The sequence below is a fragment of the Poecilia latipinna genome, unplaced genomic scaffold (genome assembly GCF_001443285.1).
Source record: "Poecilia latipinna isolate Pla-1442-1.1 unplaced genomic scaffold, P_latipinna-1.0 Scaffold199, whole genome shotgun sequence".
Lineage (NCBI taxonomy): Eukaryota > Metazoa > Chordata > Actinopteri > Cyprinodontiformes > Poeciliidae > Poecilia > Poecilia latipinna.
This window is the reverse complement of record NW_015112815.1, coordinates 233245-252095: the sequence shown is the minus strand read 5'-3', so window position 1 is coordinate 252095 and position 18851 is coordinate 233245. Positions and strand designations below refer to the sequence as shown.

General features: G+C 38.4%; 1 protein-coding gene across 1 annotated transcript; it reads left to right on the top strand.

The window, feature by feature from the left end:
- The first annotated feature begins 1542 nt into the window (after positions 1 to 1542).
- On the top strand, positions 1543 to 16507 carry pkp1a (plakophilin 1a). Its single transcript, XM_015031133.1, has 15 exons — positions 1543 to 1887; positions 3861 to 3970; positions 8023 to 8184; positions 8267 to 8445; positions 8580 to 8724; positions 9478 to 9685; positions 10135 to 10297; positions 10808 to 10925; positions 12197 to 12361; positions 12440 to 12628; positions 12766 to 12913; positions 14161 to 14347; positions 14441 to 14525; positions 15749 to 15841; positions 15976 to 16507. Exons 1-14 carry the CDS (start codon positions 1722 to 1724, stop codon positions 15833 to 15835), a joined length of 2112 nt encoding a protein of 703 aa, XP_014886619.1. The 5' UTR covers positions 1543 to 1721; the 3' UTR covers positions 15836 to 15841; positions 15976 to 16507.
- The last annotated feature ends 2344 nt before the right edge of the window (positions 16508 to 18851 follow it).

Genomic DNA, 18851 nt, shown 5'->3' with positions numbered 1-18851 from the left:
AACTTTTTAATTAAAGTCCTTAGTGAAATGACTCTCATCTTCTTGAAAAGTCTCACAAAGTCTTTTCAAGTCAAGTGGTCAAAATGGACATTTAAATTGGCAGGTTTGGTAACAGATTTAGGACTCCAGTTCAGCAAAAAATGTAAAAAGCTTTTTCACAGTTCCTAAAGGAATCTGGACTGGTTGTGATCAGCTCATCTGGGACCAAGGCAATTAGAACATGAAACAAAAACAAAAAAACATGGAGATTCTTCCATTACCTGCTCAAAAAATAAAAGTTTCAACACCTCATCATCTCATTCTCATGAACTAAATATTGTTTTTTTTTACACATTGGAGATGAAGAGTTTAACTAAGGACAACATAAATGCAGCAAATACCACTGGTTGCTATTAAAAGTCCCAGCCATCATTAGCCATAACATAACTACTAGCTGCCCAACCTAACACATTTCAAATGTTTTGCAGGACAATAATGCAGCAGCAGCAGTATTGTAAAAACTCAAATGATGTTATGACAAAACAAAAATTAAACAATTTTAAAAGGTCTTGTATTCTATGCCGTTCCATTTACTTCTAGATTGTAATGCATCAGTGGCAGAATATAACCTTTGCTTTTTTTGGCATCAAATTTCAGTTTCGATTTTTTTTTTTTTTTTTGGAGACTCACTGGCACGTAAGTAACAGAAACCCAGGTATTTATTGCCTTGGTGTTGTGCAGCACGAGGGTGTGGTGGGAAACTCGTACCTGCAGAATCTTTGCCAAATCAGTCGGGTTATGCTGAAAGCATGTGTTCCTATCGGCACAGTTCCCGCTCTAACTCTTCTCCTTGATCCTTTGACTCCTCCCTTTTTTTTTCATTCTTTCTCCTCCCAGTCTGACTCATGCCGTCTACCTCACGTGCAAATCAGACAGTAAGAAGTCAAGTCCGTCTTGTAACAAACCCCAATTGCACTTTCAGCTGCAAATACTATGCGACACCAAAATATTTGCAGGTTCTTCATCGTAAAATGTCTCAAGGTTATGCGGGCTAAATGAAGCGCATATGCAAATAAAATAATTTTGATGGATAATGCATGGATTTGATCTAAACTAATGCACTGCAACTCTGGCTGTGCACATAAATATCCTGCTGGGAAGATGAACATTTGACATAATGCAGTCCTTTCCTACCATCATACAGTTCTATCTTTGGGATTTATTTTTTATTTGAAGAAAAAGCTGTTTTAATTTTCACTACTGCTTTTATTCTGATGACTTGTTCAACTAGGATGATACAGTTTGTATATGATCAGCTGCGTCAAACGGCTCTTTGAACCTCTTATCCTCAGTTCACCTTTCAGTTGGAATAGTTTGCAAGTTAAAACACAAACACTGTGCAGTTCTGCAACGGTCCCAACAATGACATAACTAAGTATTTAAATGTGCGCAGGCACTGCAATGTAATAGGGGCTGTCATTGGGTTCCTCTTTCTCTTTCTTGCATGTGCTCCACCCTTTATCCCCCGCACCTGCATGTGAACTTTCCTTAGCTCTCGAAGGGGCGCGGTCCCCGAGGGTGGAGTCCACACCTTCTGCTCTGGGAACATTTACCATATGTGAGCTCTCTGGCTTATCCGCTGCACCCGTTGTTGCTGCGCTTCTTCATCGCGGGGCCTCAGCTCTCGTTTGGAGAACTCGTTTGACCCACCCGCTCCAGGTCAGGGATCCGAGTTTGGGAAGATGATGGGACTGCGATCGGCCACGGAGCCCGGGAGCGCGGGGGACACCTCGCTCATGACGCCGTCCGACAAGGACCTGAGCTCGGGACCGCAACGTGTGCTGAACCAGGTCAACAGCATTAAGAGGAGCAAATCGAAGTACAAGAACGGCACGGCGAGTCCCACAGGTATGGAAACCAATTTCTTTGAGTTATTTTAAGTCTCGCGGAGGGAAGTTAGTTTGAAAGTTTTCGGGTTTAGTTTTGCTGTCTGAGGAAAGGTGCGTCATTCAAATTTCCAGAGGTGTCACTCACCAAACTGGCTCCGTTCCCAGACATTTTTTTTTTTTTTTTTTTTTTTTTTTTTTGATACGGTTAGGTACTCGTTTGATGTGTGTAGATGAAATCGGGGTGGGGGTTCAATTTCTAGTCCAAACTAGTTTGGTGTGGGAGTGACGCTCGCGCGCACACTAAAAAGACTAGCGTCGCAGTTTCGACAGGTTGAAACAGCAAAATAGACTTTTCGAGACTTAAGCTGCTTGTACTTTATAAATGTCATGTCAAGCAGTCGACTATAATTACCTGACGGTCCCCCCCCCCTCAGGTAGCAAGTCGGCAAACACAAACATCATTAAAGCAATCATTTTCCAGGAATACAAAACGTCTGGAATTAGCCTGTCCTGCAAAACGCAGTGGTGGGAGCTGCTATAAAATGTATAAATGTAATAACAAGAGTACGACCTTTGCATAATCTGAAAAACAAAGAGTGCGGTCTATTTAGTTCTGCTTATTTTATGTTGCCATGAAAACATAGGATTAGTTGTGCTTAGTTACATGCACACAAATGTCACTAATAGTGAAATATTTGCCATGAAAAATAAGTGAGTGAACACAACATGAAATTAGATCACATGAAATGATCCAAAATTGGCTAATTTATTCCAGAAATGAAAATCAAATGAAAACTGTTAAAAGTTCTTCTGCTGCAGTAAAATGACTGATTGTATGCATTTTTACAAGTTGATTTTTTTTTTGTTGGAAGCTAGAATTTAAATCCCTAATTTTATCTCAGTTTGAAAATAAACTGCAAAAATGTTGGGTTTTTTTATATGCCGATTTACAATGTTTTCAAAGGTAATTAATTGGTGTGTTCACAGTTCTCAAACTCCGAATTATGGGAAGAAATAAGGATTGGAGCCGCACACACATCTGAGTTCACAGGGCTGCTTTTAACTTTCATATCTGGGAGCTCACATTAACCATTTAGAGTTCCATACAGAAATGTTAAAACAATGTATATACAAATTCACAATGCAGCAACAAAAATCATAATAATAGACATTTGCCTCTGTGAATTGAATCAGTTCTGTCAGTTGTAATCTGACGAGTCGGTCAGATTACGAAAAAAAACGTGTAGCTTGTTTTAAAGGCACCATGTCATATGGTTTATGTTTAGGTTTTGAGGTGCAGAAGCTTTATAAATTGTGTGTTTTGACAAGCTGTTCAAAGTTAGAGGGAAACCAGTTCTTATTCATAAACAAAAACAAAACAGAGAAGAGTGTGTGTGTGGAAGCGCGCACACATTAAAATTGTTTTAAAACAGTACCTATTCTATTTAAGTCAAATTTGTGTTTAGTTTAAAGCAACCTATAAGAGTTGTTCTAAGCTTTTTTTTTCTATCACGAGAGTTGTTTTCCTTAAAATCATCGCCAAATTTTATATATATATATATAAAAAAAAATTGATTTCACTCCTCAAATGCTCAAATACTTTTTCCTAATTTCAACACACATTAGTAAAACAAACTGTTTTACTTCATTTAGCATTTTTCTTTGTGCCAGGTAGTCTGTTTTTTCCACTCTGAATAATTTGGTAATTAAGGAAACAGTTTTTCAAGCAGAAATCTTGTCACTCGGCCCAGAACAGCCGTGAGTCTGTCGTCCTGAGTCTGAGACCTCATCTCATCTCTCTACGACATGATTACAACAACCATCCTCTAGATTCTTACTTGATTTCATGTCTGTTTTTCATTCTAGCTTTAGAACCGTCAGACTATTAAAATAAAATCCATATCTAAGGTTTGGAGTGTATGCATCAGCTTTTTTTTTTTTTTTTAAAGGATTCAGTGGTTTTACTTTCTTATTTCTCTTTTATTTCTACAGACCCTTCTCCACCAACTTTCAAATCCTCTGACTTTGGGACGTTCAAGTATAGGGGAGCTAGCACCTACGTCCGCTCCATCTCCAGCGGGTCAGCCGCTCTCCAGAATAGGGTAACTGTTTCTCTCTCTGTCTCTCTTTCTGTGTCAGCATCATGTGTCGGTAATCAGATCACAGACTTCTGCTTCTTTCAAAGACTCTTCAAGAAAAAGGCCATATTGTAGTTTGTTAAAGTGGCAAAGATGAAGTACTTCTGTTGAATAGTTGGTTCATTTCATCTTCATCCTTAACACTACATTATTTATCTCAGATATTTCCTATGGACCCATTGCAGCCACATGATCTTGCCACCCCCTCCACCCTCCCCCCCATATCCGTGCAGGAGGGCAACAATGACTGCGGCTAGCTGATAAATTGTCAATGTAATGCGCTTAATCTTAAATGTATTCGTATTATGTAAAAAAAAAAAAGTGATGCGGGACTTTGCTACTAATTGCAAATGCTATGACAACTATATAAGGTCAGGAAAAAGGTTATTAAAAATAGTGAAGGAGAGGGAAGCACCCCTAATTAGCAGCACTGTTGTTAGTTGAGATGGCAACTAGTCTGTGTGTCGACATATATGTATATGCTGTGTTGGATATACATTGAGAAGAAATGTCTTGCAAATTGCTGCAACAAGTCATTAAAAGCCGATTTGGGGTGAATGGCTAGAAATAGACATAAAATAATCAAATTGCTTGCATTGAGGAAAGACATAAAAAAATCATAATTTGACGAACTAGATGCTTTTGTTTTCTTCCTATTCTGTTGCTATTACTAGAAAGCAGTAGTTGGAATCCTTACTGAGGCTGTTAACCAAAACATGTTGTTGAGAAACTAATATGTAATTTTCTGAGTTCACATTATGGCAGCGTTGAGTGATAGATAATTTATATTGCTGATAAAAGCAGGTTCATTTTTATAGCACCATTGATTCACAAGATAATTGAGTGTAAGAAGATAATTGAGAGAGAATAGAATACTTCATAACCTGAGTTCGGAGAAGCAATTAGATACTTAATTTGAAGTGTTTCAAAAAGGATCCTTGAGGAGACCCTTATGCGATCTCAAGATTGATATTTATGAAGGCGGAACATTAAAAAGTCACCTCCTCTGAGCATCAGGACATGGTTTTTACTCTGAACAAGTTGTGCTCTAGTTTGAGGGTCCAGTGAAGGAGGTTTGTCTTGTTCGCGAGTGATGAAAGGTTGGAGCAGGAGACATGTAGACAAATTATGGCCACATCGGCAGTTTTGCAGGTGTCACATTGGCTCGTCGTGGTAAAGTAGGGATTGAGCCCAAAAAGCTAAGGTCTCCATTTACCGGTCAATTTATATTCAAACTTTCACCTATGGCCATGAGACATGAATCATGATCAAGAGAACAAGATCCTGAATACAAGTGGCTGGGGTCTCCCTTAGAATGAGCCGGACATGCAAAGGCTCGACTGAGTTTCCCTCCAGCATACATTACCTCAATGACCCAGTCTCTGATAACTGACACACAATGAATGGCTAGATATTTGAGCAAACAGAGTAGCTGCAATGCCCTGCAGAAAAAAACTAATTAGATTTTTTTTTCTTGCATGCATATGCTTGTGTGTTTGTTTGCTTTTGTCAATAGCTGTGTAAAAAGAAAAGCGTCACTCTCTACTCTGCTACAAAACTCTGGATTCGATATGCGTGTACTGAGATGAACTATTCTGTAATCCAAATTCCAGTAGCGCGTGTTTACGTGGCTCTTTGTTTGGGTGTGTGCATGTATTTATGGGGATTTGGCCTGACCTGGCCTGCTTGCACGTACGTGAGGCATTTCTAGGGAACATGTTGGTGTTGCCTGTTCTGATGAAGGCTCACAATCCACACACATCATGCTGTGTCGTATTTTATTTGTCTGTGAACATGCACATCAGGAAGAATAATTTTGAATATATTCAGCTATATTGAACAGCATGTGTAGCTTATTCCCTGAAATCCAGGAAAGAACAATAATGTACTAAAGTGAATTCCCATCATTGCTGAATTAGTAGTCCACAAAAATGTATACGTTTAATTTCTGAGTTGAAACCCGCCCCCCTTGCCCCCCCCCCCCAAAATACATTTAGTTAATATTTTACAGAAGTGAAACTTGTTTATTCAGTGGCCGATCTCAGTTTATTCTTGCCTTCAGGGACTCATTGAGCTAGAAAGATCAGTGACGTTTATCTTGTAATCTCTGTAGTTTCCTGTTATTTTAGGAGCCACAGCCTCTGTTAGATAATACTTTATAAACACTGAATGTCATTGTACATGCACGATCATTTGATGATAGCATACATTTCAATTTTTGGCTGCTGTAGAATTATTTTACGGTAAAATATGGGTCTATCTTATTTGACAACTTGCCCGAAGCTGAGAAACACAGCCTTAAAGGGAGGCGTGTTTAAAAGCTGCTAAACTGGCTTTTATTAAAACCTTAAGTTTTCTCCAGAGCTGTGTTTCTTCATTCACCCCACTGCATATCCATTGCATTTCTCATACAGTAATAATTCAGTCAATGAATCTTGCTTGTTCCAGTTAAGACCACATGCAACAACTCGCTGGATCTGCGGATGTTTCCAAGTACTGCTTCAAAGAAGCTAAAGATATTCAGACGCTATATTGAATATCTTTTTCAATTTTCCCTGCCAAGTCCCTTGGTGATATGTGTGTGTGCTTTCTCAGCACCATGTCAGGCTTAAAACACCAGGAGATCAACTGTGCATGCCTCTCCCTGTAACTTTCACATAACCTAGTTCTCCTTCCTGATAAATTAAATATGTCAAAATGTCAGCTGCAGACAGGTGGAACTTTGATTAATGACTTTTCTGCAAAGATAAAGTTGCTTCTTTCTCCACTGATGTTCACTGATCAAGTTTTTACTGGAAATGGTTTCCCTGCCAAACCTTTCATTTTTGTGCAACAACGTTTGTATGGACATTTATCGCTTGTGTTGCTCCGACTCTTCTGAATTTTACTCTGTCCTACTTGGGAATATTCAAATAATGTGTGTGGGTGTTTGTGTGCTAGCCTGGCCATTAGCTTCCAGTGCAACGCTGCTCCAAAAAAGGGGCCAATCAGGAAACAGGAGAAGTTGTGAGCGATCACATTGATTTTCTGTTTTAGAATTGTAGTCTACCTGTAGTTTTAACAATGACACCAGCGGAAGTGAACAAAGCCGTTTAATCCCTGTTGGCCATGCTTTCCACACATTGAATTAACATTAGCAAAAGTTTATAAACCAACAAAAGTTAGATTATGAAACTAACAAAACTAATGTATTTTGGCTGTCACTCTGTTGTTGTCGTATCAACCTTCCAGACCTCTCAGATCTTCTGGTTCTGGTCTTCTCTGCATCCCCAGAACCAAACATGGAGAAAGCAGCATTCAGCTTCTATGCACCTCAAATCTCAAACTACCTACCAGAAAACTGCAAAACTGCTGAAACACAGAGTTCAGTTAATTCAAGGCTAAGATCTCGCCTGCTTACAGCTGCCTCTGATTAGCAGTGACTGGAACATTGATCAACATATTTATGTGTTTTCTTGATGATATTTGGCAAAGTGTAATGTTTACTGCTTGTTTCAGACTTGATGACTGTATGATGTTTTTATGATTTAAATCACTTTTGAAACGTTCACCAGCTGTTCCAATAATTGTGAAAGTTGTTTTATGCTAAAAATCAGTTTTTCAAATAATGCCTTATAAGAAAAAGAAGGAACAGAGCTTAAAAAAACACCCATGGATCAAAAACACTAAATTAAACTGTACTATGTAGTTGGTCACAGTCTGTAGAAGACAGCATCACATCCAGCAATGGGGTCAACCACACCTTTTCACTAAAACAGGAATTTCTGTCATCTACTCACTCAGAGTCGCTCTCAATAACCGACTGACTCTTAAGTTAGTTCTCTATGGCACAGTTTTTGGCTAAGAAGGGAGCTTGCTTAGAGCAATTTGAGAATCTTCAAGAACACACCCCAGGAATCTTTGCAGTCTTCAGCCAAAAACTGTTTCATTCAGTTCTGATTTGTTTTCTCACATTTTTGGGACCATAACTAATAACTTCTGTTCTTTTCTGCTCTGCAATTTATATAAATGTTCAGAAGAGCCGAAGTCTAACAACTAAAAATCCGAAGGGAAGATTAGTCGGCTCCAACATGGAACAAGTCAACACCTCATCCTGGACAAAAAGCTCCAATGGGCTGAAACCCAGTCAGAGTGACCCCAGTTTTATTTCAGGTCGTCTTGCTTCAGCACCTAGCATGGTGAGTAGCTCTTGCTTCAGTGTTCTTGCCCGATCCCAAAATAATACCGAAATAATTTTGTTCACTATTATTCTTTTTCTAGAAAGTCAAAGGGCAGATCAATTCAAGCCAAATTCAAGTTACTAAAGAGACCCGTTCGACAATTAATTGCCCGTCTTCCACCGAGAGTCAAATGCAAATTGTCCGGCCACCTTCCAGCCAGTCTCAAACCGATGGCAAGTTGGGCTCCATTAAGGTGTCCAAACTCGAGCAGTCGTTCGTGTGAGTTTAGTTTACTCCTTGCCTTTTGCTTTGATTCGTTATATTTATTAGGCATTCTTCCCCTCACCCCCTCTTTTAAATTCTGAACAGATAATTGCCAACTCTGTCTTCAATTCCTATGTGTTTTCTGATAGGTTCAACTCTACAGGAAACATGCAAGATGATATAACCCTAGAAGAAGCCGTGCATTTCTTGACGGATACTGATGAGAAATGTCATCAACGTGGGGCCAACTATATCCAACATGTCTGCTTCAGTGACGAATTAGCCAAAGACAAGGTTGGTATACCGCATGGATCTTGTTACCAGAAGGAATCGCATGCAATGTAGGGTCTTTTGTCACTGGGCGAGTGGAGGCGTGTTTGCAGAAACACAGCATTTAATGTACAATGGAATGGTTTAGATCAAAGTGAATTTTCTGTGTTAATTTTTTTTTTCCAAAGTCTAGTGTAAAATTAGTTGCTAAATTCTCTTGACAGCTTATCTTCACAAATGCTTTCCATCCATGAGTTTGAGCTATTTTGCCAGGAATAATAATGAAACATTTCAGTTTAGATATGCAGACCAGGTAAACATCCAATAAAAAGGAACAGACTCAGGGGACTGCACACAAATACATGCCACACTTTTTAATTTTTTTATTTCTAATAAAACACTTTACCCTTTTCCTCTTACTTCGCAGCTCTGTGCATACTTTGTGTTTATCACATAAAATGTAAAAAAGAAAAAAATGGCATTTAGTTGCACCAAGGGGAAGGAGTGCTTTGCAAGACAGGCTAGTGAATACTGTTGTCAGTTTGTTCATACTTAGAAATGACAGGAACTAGATTTTTAATATTTTTTTTAAGTTTTTTTTTTTTTTTAAACAGAATCAAAGCTTTACGTTGATTGTGAAAAGATACATCTATTCTCTCTGATGAGAATAAACTTGTCACTTCATCAAAAATGGCAGCTTTGAAAAAATCCTGACAGACCACTCTAATCATAAACCGGAAATAACAGGTTGTCTCCCAATCGCAAATTTTGTTGCAGGTATACGAGTATGAAGGAATTCCACCTTTGGTGGACATGCTGGACAGCACCAACCCAACCATACAAAGGGCTGCTTCTGGTGCTCTGAGAAATCTCGTCTTCAAGCACAACAAAAACAAGATGGAAGTTCAGAAATGCGGTGGCATAGCTAAGATCCTGAACCTAATGAAGAAGACAGACTCTACTGAAACGCAGAGGCAACTCGCTGGTAGGGACGCCTGATCTCAAAAATTAAGGCTGGAATTTTACTGAGAAAACAGGACATTGTTATATTGTTTTTGAATATTATGATGATTATATGTAATTAACCAGCTGATCCGTAGCATCTCAGTCTCTAAGGTGTAAATCAGGTGTGGGTATTAAGTTATGGCCTACCAAATATTTAATCCCACTAGTTCTTTATGGTTGTGGTGTTATACACAGTGAAATTATGATGAATCATGCAGCTCTGCTTAGAATTATTTTTAATCTAAAGACACAGATAGTCATTTTACTGGACTTAATAGTTAAGATTTGTTGAAAGAATGATGCATTTACACATTAGAAAGGAACAATGAGAACTGTGGGATTAGGAAAAGTGTTTTAGTAGTTGTGTAAAAATGCTGATGCATTAAAACAGTGATATATATATATATATATATGCATTTTTAAAAAAAGGCCTACTCTGGAACCTGTCTTCCATTGACGAACTGAAGAATGAGCTAACTTCGACAGCACTTATCGCTCTGACTAAGAATGTGGTGGTGCCATTTAGCATCCCAAAGGACGACACAGAATATGTAGATCCAGAAGTCTTTTATTTTGCCACCGGCTGCTTGAGGTAAATATCTTTCTTCCTTCTGTGTTTGCATTTGTAACATTTTTCAGAGCATCAAAATGTATCTGGTAAAATCAAAGTTGAGTAAATACAAAGAACAGTTTTCAAATATTCCATTTATCAGGGGGAAAAAAGGCATTAAAAAAACAACATAGGCTATATGTGAAAAAGTAATTACATCTAAACCTAATAACCGGCTGTGCACCCTTGATGCCTATCAGATCTTTGCAGGACCTTCCATTGAGTTTGTCACGTTACTATGGCTCAGCTCCTCTTTGGAGAATCGTTTTTAAATTACCCACATAGAAGGATTTTTGCATATGAAAATCTTTTTTCCCTGTGATAAATGCTATTATAACTTAATTTTTTTTCTTTTTTGGTATTTCCTCAGGTAATCTTCAACATTAAAATTAGTTTGAACTGAAAATCTGTTTTTACATTTTCTGTCAATTTGTGTGGTGCATGTACATGAAACCACGTAATAATGAGCAATGATTAATGATGTGCATGTAGGAACCTGAGCAGCGGCTCAAAATTTCACAGGGGAAAAATGAGAAATTGTGAAAACCTTCTTAAGGCCCTGGTGACATACCTTTTATCATGCGAGAAAGAGGGGAGACTAAATGACAAGGTAAGCGTAAATAAACACACGTCGTCACATCCGTCATTGTCGGTGTCGCTTCAATCAGGCAGTGAGGTCGAGCAGTTGCCAAACAATTATTCAGCAACCTATTTCGTAGTTGTCTAAAAGTGCTTTTCTGTGAGAAAGCTAATCAATAGTCCAAGCAATTGTGTTTGTATTCTGTTTTTGGGTTTAGTGTTTTACTGTGTGTTGCCTGATTTAGTGACGCCTTATAATAACTGACTCCTGAACTGCGTTGTCGGTGGCAGCACGTGAAGTTTAATGATTCGTATGAAGTGTTGCTTCACTGACCTCCTCATCGAAGGAAGTCTATCTGTTCATCAGATGCTCGTTTTATTCTTGGTCCTGTTTGTTTCCATTGAATTTGGATGACTCACTTCTCAAGACTCCTCTTTACTTCTTTCCCTATTCCCGTTGAACATCTCTCGTGTTTCTTACACAGAATGTGTTCATTCTACACTTTAAGCATTTTCTGAATTTTGCTTGGAAGCATCCATTTGCTAAAATAAATATATGTGCATGTTCCTGGGAAAGTACTGCATGCATGTAGATTTTAATCTTCACATACATAAGATAACTGAAACCTCAAGTTAGTCTTCCCACACAGTTAGGTCCATTCTTGACCACACTCCTGGCAAATTTAGATGTACATTTACTTTAATTTATTCTAGTCGGGACATGCATAGTTCAAAGGATTAAAAAAAAACAACATTTTAAAATGAATATTGTATTTAAAACAATGTTTTTGTTTTTATCTACATTTTCATAAGTAAAAGCAATGTAGATCAATTCTTATAACCTTCTTACTACTGAATCGAAATATCAAATTGCATATTGCCATTGCTATTTTGACAATTTATTTTTCGCAATGTGATTGCAACAAGTCTTTGAGGGTTTAGCTCCCTTCACAGATTCTCCATCAGTGCGGACTCTGGCCTGGCAACTCTGGAACATTAATGTCACTCCTAGTCAGAAGAAGCATATTGGTAGACTAAAATATCACTTTAAATGTACTTCTGCAGTATTGAGTATGAATAATTTTGGGTTTAAATGTACCTGCATGGTTGGAGTATTTACCAAACTTCATTATTATGTAGAATCCCTTTTATTAGTATTTCTCCTTTGTGTTAATTTTGGTTCAGGGACTGCTGACGGCCTGTTGCTACATGACTCAACTAACAAATATAGTTATAGAAAAAAATTACTTTAGGACATGTTGTCCTGCATAATCTGTTTTATTTCTTGTTTTCATTTTATAGCCTTTGGAGAACTGTGTGTGCACCCTCCATAACTTGACATACGAACTATGGCAAGAGTGTCCGGCGGCTACATCCTCAGCAGAGGTTCAATCTGATAATCCTGAGGGTAGGAAAAGCCCCACAGTTGGATGCTTCAGTCCTAGAAGCAGAAAAACTAAAGAAGAGGTGGGTGTTAACCAAGAAGCTTGTCCCAAATCACGATGACCGCATTTTAGGTCCTAAACTGCTTTTCTCTCTGCTCAGATTTTCTCAGACCCACCGCAAGACTTGAGAGAAGGCAGTGATGAGACAACCATGGGATCACATGTGAATTGGTTGTACAACACAAAAGCCATAGATGTGTATGTTGAGCTGCTCAAGTCGTCTAAAAGCGATGTCATTAGCCAGGCCAGCTGTGGTGCCATGCAGAACCTCACTGCAAGCAAAGATAGGGTTAGTAGTAGGAGATGTTACAAACTAAATCCATGTAAATTTCCACTATGAACTCATTGCATAAGTGGTGTAAATATGGACAGCTTCACTGAAGTGGTACATACAACTGAAATGTATTTACGTGTCTTGTGTTTCAGAGGTCTGTAGCTGTGAGTGAGCATTTGTTCAACCAACTTTCGAACAATTGTCTCTTGTCCAGTCTATTGCGGTCCCAAGTTACTCAAAAGATGTATCTCTCTCTTCTGGATAACATGTCTCGCACACCCAGTTTGCAATCCCAGATGGGTAAGAAACAACCTTTATTTTCAAATAGGATGGACTGTTTCCAGATGTGAAAGCCATGGTAGACTCATGATCCTCCCATTTTCTAACACACTTAGCCTTTCAGGGTCGCAAGGGGTGCTGGTTTCTATCTCCAGCAGTCAACGGGCGAGAGGCGTGGCACACCCTGGACAGGTTGCCAGGGCAACACAGAGACAGACAAGACAAACAATCATGCACAGACAACAACACATTCACACATCAGGGTAATTTTAGAGATACCAGTTAACCTGACAGTCATGTTTTTGGACTGTGAGAGGAAGCCGGAGTACCCGGAGAAAACCCACACACGCACAGGGAGAACATGCAAACTCCATGCAGAAAGACCCCGGGCCGGGAACCGAACCCAGGACCTTCTTTCTACCAACTGCGCCTTTATGCGTCATATTCATGATGTATAAAATTTTCCTTAATGGATTTTTTTTTCTTCATAATGATAATCATGACTTACACCTGAGAACCCCAAATTAAATTAAATATTACAACAAATAACTCACAGGTAACAAATATAACAATAAAATCAGTTAATTCCAATATTATTAATGTGCACATTGATATTGTGATGATACTGTGCAACCCTTACTGAGAAACATCCATATTAAAAAAAAAAAAAAAAACTATATCTAAGTCTCTTTTTAGAAAAAACTGTCTTTCGGTTCAAGCATGTAAATGGAAAACTAAGTAGAAGAAAGAAAATCTAGCTTAAAAAAAGGCACACAAGCCACAGGAATAACCACAGCATCAAGAGGATTGTGAACCAAATTAAGCTAAAATGTTTGAGGGGGAGATTCACAATGAGTGAATTGAATTTAGTCACAGCTTCAGGAGTCACAACACGTTCATTAAGAAGTAAATGGACTGGCCTTGTCAAACCTCATCTTCTAAGATGAGAGTAAATTTAGATGGTTTTTTTTTAGGAATGCATGTCCCAGGGTCCGCTGGAAGCGAAAAGAGACGGTGGGTCCAAGTTGCCAGAGGTCCAGTTTGAATTTTTCGACAGTGATGCTTTGGGGAATCATTGTCATTGTGTTCGATCAGAGACGGTGATTTTAGTTTCCATCAGGGGAGGAGACCTGCGCACTCTACTAATCTCAAAAATATCTCACTTTATTAAGATGCACCTGTGTGTCTATGGAGCATACACTGACTGCACTCAATGTCATGAATTTCATTTATGTGAAATAAGGTTTCACCATTTCTCTTCTCTGTAGCGCCGAAGATTTTGCCTGAACTTGGGAAGGTTTTGACTGAAACCGACTGGACAAAAGAAGCAGGTCCTGATAGTGTTGCAACTGTTTGCAACGTGTTACCTAGACTGCTACTGGTAGACCAGAAGATCACCAAGAACACCATGACTGCAAAACTGATTATGGCACTGAGGGATATAAGTCAGAGAGAGTGAGTTTGTTTTTGTTTGTTGTTTGTTTTCCAGCTATTCCATAAACTTACTCACTTTGCTCTCCCCAACTGATCATTGTCTATTTGTTATAGGCCCCAAGACGCTGGATCCCTTGCAGCCTCAAAACTGCTACACAACTTGTGGACAAATAAGTTTCTGAGAAGCACCATTAAACATGTAAATTTATAAATCACTATTTAACATGTACCTGATTAGGGGCCTTTTCCTCTCCAGCAGACATGACATGAACTTGGGCCAGCTTACAGTTCAAAGCAGATGTTCACACACACCGAATAGAAACACATGCACCCTCCTCCGATAAGACCATACATCTCATTATTTTAGCTCAGTTAAAAATACTAATATCATATCTGTTTGCTAACTTTGGCAACAAGGCATAAGAAATATTTGATTAACATGAGTTATTTATGTCTTCAAAATTAGAAATTTACATGCAGAATGATTACTCTGCCTTGAAACAAGAAGGGGAATCTCAGATAATGATGGCTTTTTTTTTTTTTTTTGGAAACTTCTGATTTCCAAAAATCAGAAATTTTTCTGATTCCAAGCTACTTGGAGGCCACAGGTGGAACGCACTGCTTTCTTGCTTGACATGATGTGGAAGTTAAAAGAAACCAGCCAAGCTGCAAATGTCTGGTACATCCTTGGGCACGATTTTTCAAATAATTATATGCAAGTACAGACATAATGAGAATGTCCAACCATCGATAATACTAATAATTTGTTCGTATTGTTTCTCTCATTATTGTGCCATTTAATCAATAAAAAATAATTGTAATCATTCTAACTGACCTAAAACAAGAGACGTTTGGTCTGATTTGACTCTAGACAGTGAGGCAAAGAAGGTTTTTTTTTTTTAATTATTTGGTGTAGATGTCTGGTTTCAGCAGTTTGGTGAGTGTTTTTAATTACTCCCCTGACTCATGGAGACACTTTCTCCTTCCTTCTACCACGCCCAAGATGTTGGTCATTTCACAAACAGTAAGACTGGAATCCTGGCATACAGGCTGGTTAATCCTCTCGGTTACGGAGAAAGTTGTAGCAGAGGGGAGGTGGGCGGGAAGAACGGAGGGAAGCAAAGAGGAGGATGAAGTGTAACCACTTGGGGAAATTGAGCCGATTGGAAGAAAGTAAAATGTTCTCTGCAGAGCATTTTTGCATGAGCGCAAATAGTTATACTTGTGTAACTATTATTAGACAAACTCAGATGTCATAAAACCTCAACAGACGAGTAGAGCAGGTTGCAGGGTGGAGAAACAGCAGATTCTCTCACTCTCCCAGAGGCTCTTTCAAATTGCTGACACTGTACATTGCTTCTCTGTTGGTGGCACTGGTGACAGAAGTCGAACTGATTTTCTTCCAAACTTTGCTCTCTGCAGCTGAAATTTGACAGAATCCATTTTGTCAATCCAACAACCATAGCGGCTATCAAGGACTCCGACGATGAATGTCCGACCAAAAATTAACAAGAGGTAAGCCTGCCTCTGAATGCTCATTCAAATTTGACATCTCCCATGTAGGCAATATAAGCCAAACGAATCAAAAAAGGTATTAGGGCTTATTTTCTTAGCTGCTTCTTTCTCTTTCTATGTGCCTGTGCTTGCAGAAGGAAACCCGCCTGATCAGAAGCTTCTGCAGCCACACCCTTAAAGTCTTCACTGCCAACCTTGTTGGAAGAGCCTATGAGTTATGCCCTTCAAACACTATGTATCTACAGTGGGGAGAGTTTAGCCTCGCCAATGATCAAAAGTTGTAATTTAATTTGAAAATGTTTGTGCGTTTCGGTAGGCTAAGTGTGTGAGGTAGGCGAGCGTTGGCGCTAAAACCTAATTCATGCAGCCTTCAATACACATAACCACTTCATGGATTGTGACGTGCAGCGATTCTTAAGAGTCACAAGTTGCATCACTGTGAAATATTACAATGTTATCAGTTCCTAGTGTGGCTAGAACATCCATGGTGATGTTAAGAACTGGCATATACATCAGAAACATGAAAAAAGTTAAGAAATATGTTTTTGTTTTTTTTAAAAATGTGCACGTGGAGAATTAAGTGTTTTTAGTAACATCAAGCAAAAATAATACGAAAAAGATTCAGTTTGAGGTCAAAATAAGTACACCACCAGCTTATATCATGAACAGATTAGTCAGAAAATATTATGTTCACATATAAAAAATGTATTTGTTGTTGATGTTAAAAATGCTATGTTTCTCTAATTGTGTATATATATATATATATGTGTGTGTATACATGTTATTCTATGACAAAAAAAAAAAAACATGCATATAACATGGTATTATCAGTTAGTGAAAGGTCCATATTTCACATATGGATCTGGCTTCTACTCATTTTGCTTCTTTGCCATTTCATCCAGTTTGAACCCATTGCTTCCTCTAAAAGCTTTGTTTTGTGACGAAATGATAGCTACGCTCTTTCAACATTTTCACAAAAATTAATTCTATTTTTTATTCAACAATCCCAACTTCTTTAAAATCTCTTTGCACTAAATGATTTATAACATACATAAGATTCAGCTTATCAGACCCAAAAATATCATACATTTTCAGAAAAAAAAACAAAAAAAAAAACATAATTTTCTTCCGGGTTTGAAATGGAAGTGGGTCGGGACAAACTGGCATTGTGTGGCTACTAAATGGGAGTGTGACATAGCAAAGGAGCAATTTGACTCTAGCTGCTTGTTGACTCTTAACAGACATTAACCAACAGTTTCAGCCTGGCCTCTCTTAAAAGTAAAAAAATGCACGTATTTGTTCTGCTAAAGCTTGTTTATTGACATGTTGCCAATTCTGTTTGAAACACAAAACATCTCTTGACACATTCATGTAATTTTACAGTGTTTTTATATAGCATACAAAGCTTCTTTTTATTTTTCCATTTTTGTGGATAATTTTTTTTAAGTGATAAATATGCCACTTCTGATTTTATGATTTTATGCTTTACACCAGGCAGTGACTTCACTTCAGTTATATCAGTGGTCTTCATCGGATACTTCTAGGTTTCTTCAGATGTGCAGTACTGGGAGGGGAGGGGGACTCTTCTGTTTTTATTGCCCTGTCATTGAACATGCATATTGTGTAATTTGTATTTCTGATATAGGTTTGTGTTTTTTTTTTCAACATTGACTTGAATTTTTATGAAAAACCAGAAAAAAATAGAGGCAAAGTGGTAGCATGAGCGGTGGCATGAGCGAGTCATGCATTCAAAGGAGTTTTGTGCAGCAGCAAAGAGTCAGGCCTGTCAGCCACTGCCTTATGGCAGGTGGAGCCGGCGATGTGGGATGTTGGCATTTAGCTAATAGAAGAGCTGGGAAAAAAAAAAAAAAGGCTGTTCCTTTTTATGCAAGCATAATGAATTATGAGCTAAGCTCAAATCGTCAGGCAGGAGGAAGACACAGAGATGGTTAATTTAGTTTTGTTTGTTTTTTTTGTCCAACTCGTATCATGTTTTCTCTCTTGCAACCTTACAGAGTTATGGGGTCTTTACAGGGTATCTGTTTTATCACAGAGCTGCTGTCTATGTCTTCAAATAATAAAAAAAAGAAAACAAACATGTTTCCTGTTGGTGCAGGTTGTGTAACAAACGATAAAAGACATCTCAGCTATTTGTTAAGGTGGTTGTCACCTCTATCAACCCAAAGTGAAAGACATTGGACATTTTCATACTTGGCTGTCTTAAGGTTCCTCTGCCTTTAGGCTCGATCACCTTCAGTATTGTTTGGTATGTTTGTTTTTTTTCTTTTTGAGAATTGTGTATGTTACATTTTATTAAGAGCTTTGTTGTTACTTTACATGCAAAAATAAACAGCTATGCAAACGAAGAACGTCAAGGTTGTCTGTTTCTTTGGGACACAACTTCTCCAGTATTTACAAATGAAATGACTGCACAACCGTATTTGCTGTGTGTGGTTAGAGTTTAGTGTCTGTTTTCAGATTTATTGGTTGATATCTTCAACTAATTAAGCCCCAGGCTCTCGTTCCAGGAGAGTTCCTGTGGTTTTGCGTGCCTTTCTCTGACTAAGAGTGCAACTATGATAGACAAACAGGAGACTTTTTTTGTTGTTGTTGTCGTTTTCAAAAATAGTTTTCGTGTGCACGATTTACTCATTTTTAAACGTACACAAACAAATAATCCAGTGGCGTGAACAATTTACGTTTTCTGTGTGCCTAACGGTTTTATTCCATTTCGTCTTTAGTTTCAGACTCTTAAGGGCAAAAACCTGCTGTCATTAATGCCGTGGAGCTGATGTACAAAAAAAAAAAAAATCATTTTGACACATTTGATACTTTGAAATGTTGTTGGAGGAGGAGCTTCTTCCAGAAACACTTTCCCACCCAGATTAAGGAAATGGAAATGAGGATGATTCATTCTCTTTCAACTGTGTACGGTGGAGGGGAGAGAGCAGCGTGCAGGGTGGATGTCTGGGCGTCGTTCCAAGGTGCATCAGTGTCGCTCGTGTCCGAG